This window comes from Centroberyx affinis, unplaced genomic scaffold, assembly GCF_046629955.1.
Source record: "Centroberyx affinis isolate AG114_WGS23_722 - 3 ecotype Tasmania unplaced genomic scaffold, CSIRO-AGI_Caff_v1 ptg006068l_1, whole genome shotgun sequence".
NCBI lineage: Eukaryota > Metazoa > Chordata > Actinopteri > Beryciformes > Berycidae > Centroberyx > Centroberyx affinis.
In genome coordinates, this window is record NW_027283085.1 from 75,866 (window position 1) to 85,460 (window position 9,595).

Genomic DNA, 9,595 nt, shown 5'->3' on the forward strand with positions numbered 1-9,595 from the left:
CAACTAAAAACATGAGACTAAACTGAATCTACAAAATACCTTTGTCACAATTTAAAACGGATGGTCCATTTTATACCAAATGACTTCTAATCCCCAACACTTTACAACAAGAGCTTTGTCAACTTTTTTTTTTTTTTTTTTTTAAACATTCTTTCTTTCATCTACCATGAAATGTATTTGGACAAATCATTGGACAAGAATTAAGGATAACACTTTACAATAAGGGTACATTAATTAAGGGTTAGTTAATGCTTAATAAGCATTAACTAAACCTTAATTAACAGTTAACTAATGTGTCTGGTAATCATTTACTAATGGTGTTCATGTTAAGTAAGGTATTAATTTATTCATTATTTAATAGTCATCTTTATAAACTATTAAATAATGTATAGATTAACACCTTAGTTAGCACGAACACCATTAGTAAATTACACATTAATTAACTGTTAATTAAGGTTTAGTTAATGCTTATTAAGCATTAACTAACCCTCAACTTAGTGACCCTTATTGTAAAGTGTTACCGAATTAAGATTATACAAAAATCTGTTGAACGGAATTCCAACCATTCTTCAAAAGAGTATTTGAAAGAATTAAAGTGCAACATGATGAATGCATTCTTCTGTTGAAAAGTTATTACAAAAAAAAGAAACTATCTCATCCATAGCACAGAATTTTGTCTTTCCTCTCTGGACAACTCTTCAAACAAAACCACATCATTGGTCCTACTGGTACTATTTCTGTGTGTGTGTGTTCACTGTTGCTTTCATTATGGGATAGGCTCTGCATGCTCTGCATTTCTGGGAAAGGGCTGCCCTCTAGTGGTCAAACTATATGAAACAACTGTATTAAAGCAGTCCCTGTGTGTGTGTTGGTGTGTGTTAACAGCAGCCCCAAGTTTGCGAATCAACTTTAATGTCCCCCAAAAGTTGTGGACACACATCTGACCCATTCCTGTTATTAGTGCACTGGTTTGAAACTGAAACGTTTTCCAAAAATATATATCTTTTTTTTTAATCTTTTATCTTGACAGATGCATCATAAAAATATTCCTTGTAGCAAGAGTTGAATAAGCAGATAACAGTAGAGTGGAGGTTAAAACTCAGTCCAGCAGTTCCATCCTTGTGGGGTTTTTTTTTGTTTCTTCCTACTAATATCTATAGATCGGTCCTGTAGAAAAAACATTGTGACGAGTGCAAGTATTCACAAGAATAAAAAAAGAGGAATTTGCTTTGCTTGTGGGGGTGATTGTGAACGGGTTGGTAATGTCTGTTATTGTAAACGTTAAGATAATGTAGTTTGTATTGGTATTACTGGCATTCTGAACTGTTATTATGGACATGACATAGATGATCCATCCTCCTGTCTCTAGTGGGATGCGGCTGATGCAGATTCATTCCATTCAAACTCCATCTGAAGCTGTGGAGTCTCTTTTTTTTCCTTCTCCTCTCGTCTTCATTTGGAATAGGGGTGTGATGGACAAGCTACCCTGCTGCTGCTGAGCTTCCAGAGTTTCCATCGGGCGCCAGCAAACTAGTGAACACTTCTTTATGTTGTCATGATACCAGAATTTTGACCTCAGTACCAAGTTCAATATCTAAAAACTCCATACTACTACGATACCACGGCAAACAAGAAAAACCATCAGGCAAGGTAGCAACTTTTTCCACAGGGGTTCTGATGTCGGTTGGGTGTCTTTGTCGGCTCTGTGAAAGTGAAATAAATCCATATTTGACTCCTGGCACCAGTCTGTCAACCAGTTTAGTTCAAGACGTGGTGGACTGTTTGACAGTCCATGGTCAAGAGCCAGACTGGAGCTCTTCCTTTTCCAATCCTCCTTGTTTTTTACCTCCACCAAGGAGGTTATGTTTTCGGTGCTGTTTGTTTGTTTGTCTGTTAGCAGGATTACGGAAAAACTACTGGCCCAATTTTCATGAAACTTGGTGGAAGGGTGTAGCATGGGCCAAGGAAGAACCCATTCAATTTTGGAGCAATAATAGCACGAACCTTGGCGGAGGTCTGCGCTCTCCGAGTGCCCTTCTAGTCTTTTAACTACTCCAATTCTTCTTCTTCTTCTTTAAAATATTCCAATCCTCCTCCTTCTTTTAACTGTTCCACCCTCTGGACGTGATGCTGACATGGAATTTCAGCCTCTAGAACACATTTGGTGAAGGTACTGAATGTTTACGAAATTCAACGTTGAATTCAATCTTTTGCAACAGTACTGAAGTAGTATTGAAATTCTGATTATTGTGTCTACTTGCTTTGGAAGTAACCGAACGCTGCCGACGACAGCCTCCCAAGAGCATTGAACATCAAAACTGTCGTAATGTCCAACTCAAGAACCTTACCATCGACCGGGACCGTTTCCCCACTGATGTTGTTACCGTGCATTCACGCTGTGAGCATCGCAATCACCAAGTCACCAGAAGTCCATTCATTCCAGTTGGCCATGGTTGAACTTTTCACAGCCATCAGTCGATTCCAGCCGCTCAAAGCTTCCCGGCTCTCCGCAACTTTTATTTGAAAGACGACAGGAATAAACGTCTCCAAAACGACGCTTGGAGAACGGCTGCATCCATTGTTGGGGTCGATGGTAATCTCTTAAGTCATTTTATTGATTTTTTCTCTGTTTATATTTGATTGATGCTACCTAATTACCACTTGGCAACTAGCAATGCTAACTCATCAAAACGATGTAACTTAATGAAAGCAAATACCGAAGCAGCAAAGAATACGTGATTTTGCGGTCGGAACAGAGTTGCTCGCAGTGTGTACAAGCAGTCAGACTTCCTAGCGACCTGTCTCCAAATGAAAGCGTGTTTGGAGTGTGAGCCAACTGAATGCCTGGGCCAGTAATGGAAATTATGGAGTTTGTCCTATCAGCACGTTTTCAGGATGTTTCAAACTCCCAGACAGACGTTTTGTTTCCATGGAGGTTAGCCCTTCATGCTGTGGTAGTCTGTAGAGTGTGTCGAACTCCGACTAGATGGGACCCTTCTCCGAGCCGTGAGTTGGGACGTTTGTGATGGGTGTCGTTTGCGTTGATGACGGCAGAGTGTTCTGTCACCAAACCCGGACGGGGCAGCGAAAAGCTGAATCAAACCTGCTGCCTTTTTTGTAAATTTAACAAATACCGTGCCGACGGGCTATACCGCTACGCCAGAAACAAATCCTTGACATTTCGTAGAAGCCTCTTCCCTTCCGCGTGGTGAGGAAGGAAGTGAGGTTATCATCAATCTGGGTTCCTGTGTCGAGAAAGTCCGCAACACTCTGGGTCAGGTTGTGTTTGTTTCTTGGGTGATGCGTTGTCGGGGGCCGTCGAGGAACAGTAGCAGGGTAGAGGGACGGTGGGGCGACAGCAAGGGTTTGGCAGGGTGGGTGCTAACAGGGTGATAGGATTGTGGCGGTGTGGCTGTGTTCTCAGTTTTCAGCTAGGGACAGTGCCAGGGCCGCCTGCAATGCTGCCTCTTCATCAATGCTGTAGTCCTGGAAAAACACACAAGGCACAAAACCCAGGTGTCAGCAAATCCAAACCATAGATAACGGCCAATCTAACCAAATCTCTTGTATAGGCCAGTGGTTCTCAATGTGGGGTCCGGGGACCACCAGGGGTCCTTGAGGGGTTTCCAGGCGGTCCCCAGAAAATTGATGAATTGTTAAACTTCACCATTATTTAATTTACAAGAAGTTAACACAATCAGAGAATGCAGAAGAATGACTGTATTGATCATAGTTTCACTGTTATCTCTCTACCTACAATACAGATAGTCATGGAATTCTGGACAAAATCATATCTAACAATAAAAATATTCCCAGATTTGGGTCTGAGAGACAAAATCTCATCAAATGGGGGTCCGTGGCTGTAATTTGTGCTAAATTAGGGGTCCTTGATATGAAAAAGGATGAGAATCACTGGTATAGGCTATCCATTATGTAGGACACAATACAGATATTATCTGACCACTCTAAATTTTGGCTATACACTCATATGTTCTTGAAGAGTCTGACTCATAGAAGATTTTCAGAAATGTCTTAACCCATCATAACAACAATACAGGCCTATTTTACTCAACATAAAACTCAACGTTGGCTGTCACACAGTCAAACTTTGGATTAGAGCTCACACAATAATTTTTAAAGTGAAAAATATCATCCATCCACTAAATCATTATATAATGATGCAAATTGTAGTTTTTCGACATATAAACTTCACCAGTGTTTCAACTAACATGAGGGTGAGTAGATAATGGCCAAATGTTTCATTTTTGAGTGAACTATTCCTTTAATGTCCTGCATGTAGACATCAGCCATCTGTTAGAATTATGATTTAGTAAAAACATGCTGTTAATTTGTCTGATGTGGTTAAAAATAATAAAATAAAAATCACACACCACCCCACTCACCACAAAGGTGTCATAGGAGAACTTGTGTCTGTGGAGGAGATGCTGGAGGAAGTTGGAGCTCTTATAGCTGGGGTCTCCCCACGGCATGGCTGAACACACTGGACACACCTGGCAACACACACACACACACACACACAAATTAGGGTTTGTGTCTATAAGTGTCTAAATGGCCAAGTCGCTGTCATAGCTCAAGGCTGCATTTGATTTCAGACACAACAATGAATTTAAAATAATAGCTGAGGGTAACACTTTACAATAAGGGTCACTAAGTTAAGGGTTAGTTAATGCTTAATAAGGGTTAATGCTTAATAAGCCTTAACTAACCCTTAATTAAGAGTTAACTAATGTGTAATTTACTAATGGTGTTCACGTTAACTAAGGTATTAATTCATACATTATTTGTATAAATTATAATTATAATGTATAAATTAATACCTTAGTTAACATGAACACCATTAGTAAATGATTACCAGACACATTAGTTAACTGTTAATTAAGGGCTAGTTAATGCTTAATAAGCATTAACTAACACACTTTCTAACAGCCGTACAGTAGAAAGGCCATTGACAGGCTTCAGGTGTCCGGAGGAGGAAATAAAGCAGAGAACTATCTACAACCCTATGAGAAAGACGATGCAGCCACTGATGAGTCGTATGTAGGCCTGTGATGCAGGCGACATGTGACTTGTAAACACATGGTCTAGAAAACGTTTCATCAAATTAAACCATCAACAGTTAACATCAGGTTTTGGTGTCAGTCCCTCAGAATCAAAGAGCGAGGGCTTCTTTCTAGAGCCATTTGAGGGAGACTTTCAACGATCATACAGGGAGAAATCCATCGTAGAAGAGGCAGATACAACAATGTGTTGACGGTACAACATAAACCTAACCAAAAAAGATTATTATTCTTGACTAAATGCCATGCAAGCTAAACGGACATTGATTTGTCATGTTACTAAGGCTTTATGCTAAGTAGCATATGTGTGAGTAGGCCAGATGGATCTAAAAACATGATCAAACATCATTAGTTTTCTTTGTGTAATTAAATACAGAAGTAATGGCTTCAGCTTGATTCTGATATTGCCCCTATTGCTAAAAGTGAAACGCATTTGAATAAGTATACGTTATCTATCTGAATTGCAATGATCATTCAGTTTATGAATAACTTGATTACCCACCAAGAGTCTAGTGGTTTTTGGCTAGGATGTCAAGAGTGAAGGACAGGCAGGAGGCCACTGAAAAATGGATTTGCCTAAAGATGTGTATTTTTTCTTTTTTTTGAACAAAGAGTTTATTTCTACTTATGCACATTTGAATTGTACACAGCTGCTTTGTCAGGAAATTAAAACAAAAACATGAAATACAAAAAAAAAAAAAAAATTGAAGGGGAACTATTCACAGTTTGGCAAACATACATAAAAATTTTAAATCATGGCATCATGTGCATCCACATAGAGAGGAGTCTCCAAATAAAAATAAAAAATAAATAAATATATAAATAAATGAAAGAAAAGTACCTTAAAATAAACAGATATTAATCTTGGCCAAATTCACATTTAAGTCAGTACAGCTTTTTATCACATCGGTAATCTAAAATAAGCAATTACAGGAGCCCATCGGTTTGAAAACATGTCAGTCTTTACATGGAGTATTGCTGTTATTTTTTCCAATGTGCATTTTTATTAAAGCAAAAACATTGCTATAGCATTGGTTGGCTTCAGTGGATCTTGCCAGTCACTGACTGGACCAGAGGATCAACAACAGTACCAAGATGTGGCACTCTACTGGTTGTGGTTTTAGCTAGTACACTGCCTTTGGACTGGAGGGAAGTTACCACACTGGCTCTGGCTATACTCAGTGCAAACTGTATATACTGTAGCTTTTTCTTGCCAGAGATTTTTCGAGCGCCAACAGGGCACACTGACTAAATTCTGGTGGGACATTTTATATTTTGGGTAGTCTTTGGTGCAATGGCATGTGTAATGCATCAAGTATTAATAACAAGTATTTACTGTGGTAACACTTTACAATAAGGGTCACTAAGTTAGGGTTAGTTAATGCTTAATAAGTGTTAGTTAATGTTTATTAAGCATTAACTAACCCTTAATTAACAGTTAAATAATGTGTAATTTACTAATGGTGTTCATGTTAACTAAGGTATTAATTTATACATTATTTAATAGTTTATAAAGATGACTATTAAATAATGTATAAATTAATACCTTAGTTAACATGAACACCATTAGTAAATGATTACCAGACACATTAGTTAACTGTTAATTAGGGGTTAGTTAATGCTTATTAAGCATTAACTAACCCTTAACTTAGTGACCCTTATTGTTTCTGGGTGTAATAGCCTCTTAAAGGAAAACAAAAATCCACTACAGGTATTCCAGACTGTTATTATCTAGCTAAGGTCAGGGATGAACCTCCATCAAATTAGAAGTGGAAAACATTGACTCGCTGCTATCTGAATAAAAGGCCTGTATTAGCCCGATATATGGGCAACCCCATTTATTGGGCTAACCCTAACCATAAGTATACTGTACATGAACAGCAAGATAATGAAAAAATAAACTCTGTAAACATTTATAGTGGCCACCAGAGGGATACTAACTCTTCAGGAATTGCACTGTGCAGTGTCAAAATGAGAAGGCAAAAGTGTCAACACACTGAAAAATGGTATGAATTAATAACTTTCTAATGCTAACATGCGTTAAGACAAACTGGTAGAATTTCTAGCCATTTAGCCCTCCCCTGTAAGGTCCCGGATGGCCTGTGTGCATCTGTGTCATGTAATTAGTGCACAACAGAATATTCCCTTACCACTTTATTAGGGTCATTACGGTGGTTGTCCATACAGTGCTTCACCAACTCCTGCTGGTCCAGGTTTCTGGCTCCACAGAACGGACACACGAATGTCGACCGGTTTGGAATATTGCTATACATGCAAGGGTCAAGCAAACACACACACACACACACACACACACACACACACACACACACACAACAGACGGTGTAAATCAACATATGCTTTAAATAACTAATTCAGTCCTTCTAATCTCTCTTGGCGCTTTATCAAAAGGAACAAAAGGAACAGTGTTATCGTGACTCATACTATACACAGTGTATGTGTGTGTGTGTGTGTGTGTGTGTGTGTGTGTGTGTGTGTGTGTCAGAGGTATTTACAAGTATGTCTAATGGTACGCCATGAAGTAACAACTAAAAATACGCCATTTTCCGGGAAGTAAAAAGTAACGGGATAGTAATATAAAAATACCAGAAAATAAACATTTTGTACATTTTTTTTGGGCATTTATTGTTAAGTAGGTGTGCATTATGATATAGAGAATTAGCTAACAAGGTGAAAATGTTATATTTTATTTCATTGTGACCTTAATCTAGCCTACCTCTCTACCTCTCTCTGTATTTTGTTCATCTTTCCTGCCACCGTGACACCCACTAGATAGTAGGCTTGGGCAATATCCAAAATTTTATATTGCAATGCTGTCCTGCCAAAATATGCAATATGAGATATTATCACCGGGGGGTTGGGGTGAGGAGAGTCAGGTATTTTGTTTTTTTTTTGGTATTTTATTTTATTTATTCTAAATGACATCAAATTTCTAGGCTATTAGTAATATTAAAAATAATAATAATAATAATAATAATACAATATTGCTGAAAATGTCACAATATTCACGAAACGTCACAATATTCATTATTATCTTATATATACTACCTACTAGTGCAGAGATGCCATGAAATAATGAACCACTACCCTAACCAAAGACCTGGGGATGGTGTTTTAAGGTGGAGACGTGTGTGTGTGTGTGTGTGTGTGTACCTTGGTATAGGTTGTGAGGTGGGTACCACAGGGACAAACTTGGGACAGTTGGCCATCTGCTCCTGAACTTTAGAGCAGGACGCAATATGAGACCTCATCTTTACCAGAGCCACCTAGTGAGAGAGAGAGAGAGAGAGAGAGAGAGAGAGAGAGAGAGAGAGAGAGAAACAGAGTTAAGTTGGTTCAGTATGCATCATATTTCATGATGTTTTTTTCCTCCTTTGTTGTGTCCCCAAGCTATTTTTCCACTGTAGTGAATTTACAGTTGCTGATACAATTTGAAAGCTTGAAGCTCAGTTTTGAATCTGTTCGGGAATTCATTTGCACTTTGAATACTTGTGAAACATTTTGAATGCTTGTAACTTTATGTTTGTATTATTTGGATTAATGGTTACAGGTTACAGCTGGCTACGGCTCAGGATCCTGGGATCTGTCAGTGTTGTCTCCGGTGTTCAGTTTGTATCTTCAGGTTTGGTCGGCTTGTGCTGGATATCCGGTGAACTAGTGTGGCCTGGCCATCTGCTGTCTGCTGAAATCCAAGCCAATTAAAAGCTGTCTTTCACACTGAAGCTGCTGTCATTCACTGTACTTCCTATCCATCAGGCAAAGGTGCACAAACAAAGATGGTCACTGTGATTCAAATGATGGCATATGATTGGCCAGTGGTGGAAAGTAACTAAGTACATTTACTCAAGTACTGTACTTAAGTACAATTTTGAGATACTTGTACTTTACTTGAGTATTTCCATTTGATGCTACTTTATACTTCCACTCCACTACATTTCAGAGGGAAATATTGTACTTTCTACTCCACTACATTTATTTGACAGCTTTAGTTACTTTTCAGATGGAGATTTGACACAATGGATAATATAACAAGCTTTTAAAATACAACACATTGTTAGAGATGAAACCAGTGGTTTCCAACCTTTTTGGCTTTTGACGTCTTACAAAAAGCAGTGTGTAGTCGGGGTCACATTTCAGATGTCTATGAGTTGTTAACAGCTCCACCAAATAGTGATTTTTCCCTCTAAACCTCACATGGTTTCATTTCAATAAATGTTCAAATGATCCAATATTTCAGCAAAAATCAAAGATTAGAGAAAAATTCCAAAAACTGAAAACAGAACTTTGTTTTTTCTTCTTTCCTCTCCCATTAATCATCTCATGACCCCTCAGATTTATCTGGTGACCCTTTGGAGGGGCCCGACCCCTAGGTTGGGAACCACTGGACTAAACTAGCTAACTGTATATAAAGTAGTTCAAACTAGCTCCACCTCCAGCAGCTACAACAGTAACATGCTGCTTACACACTGATGCTTCAGTATTAATAATCTAGTGATGTC

The 9,595-nt window shown here is 38.5% G+C and overlaps 1 protein-coding gene across 1 annotated transcript; it reads right to left on the reverse strand.

The window, feature by feature from the left end:
- Window positions 1-472: 472 nt before the first annotated feature.
- On the reverse strand, window positions 473-8,356 carry rnf166 (ring finger protein 166). The gene is made up of 4 exons (XM_071512078.1): window positions 8,250-8,356; window positions 7,229-7,343; window positions 4,404-4,511; window positions 473-3,486 (listed from the first exon to the last, which is right to left on the reverse strand). Exons 1-4 carry the CDS (start codon window positions 8,345-8,347, stop codon window positions 3,421-3,423), a joined length of 387 nt encoding a protein of 128 aa, XP_071368179.1. The 5' UTR covers window positions 8,348-8,356; the 3' UTR covers window positions 473-3,420.
- Window positions 8,357-9,595: the final 1,239 nt, after the last annotated feature.

What these genes read in the sequence shown, in the direction of transcription:
- rnf166 (XM_071512078.1), bottom strand. Translation starts at nt 8,347, where the DNA reads ATGAGGTCTCATATTGCGTCCTGCTCTAAAGTTCAGGAGCAGATGGCC. An exon ending in GTAATGACCCTAATAAAGTG is followed by an intron (nt 4,512 to 7,228) that starts GTAAGGGAATAT and finishes GTGTGTTGCCAG; the next exon opens with GTGTGTCCAGTGTGTTCAGC. An exon ending in TCTCCTATGACACCTTTGTG is followed by an intron (nt 3,487 to 4,403) that starts GTGAGTGGGGTG and finishes GTGTTTTTCCAG; the next exon opens with GACTACAGCATTGATGAAGA.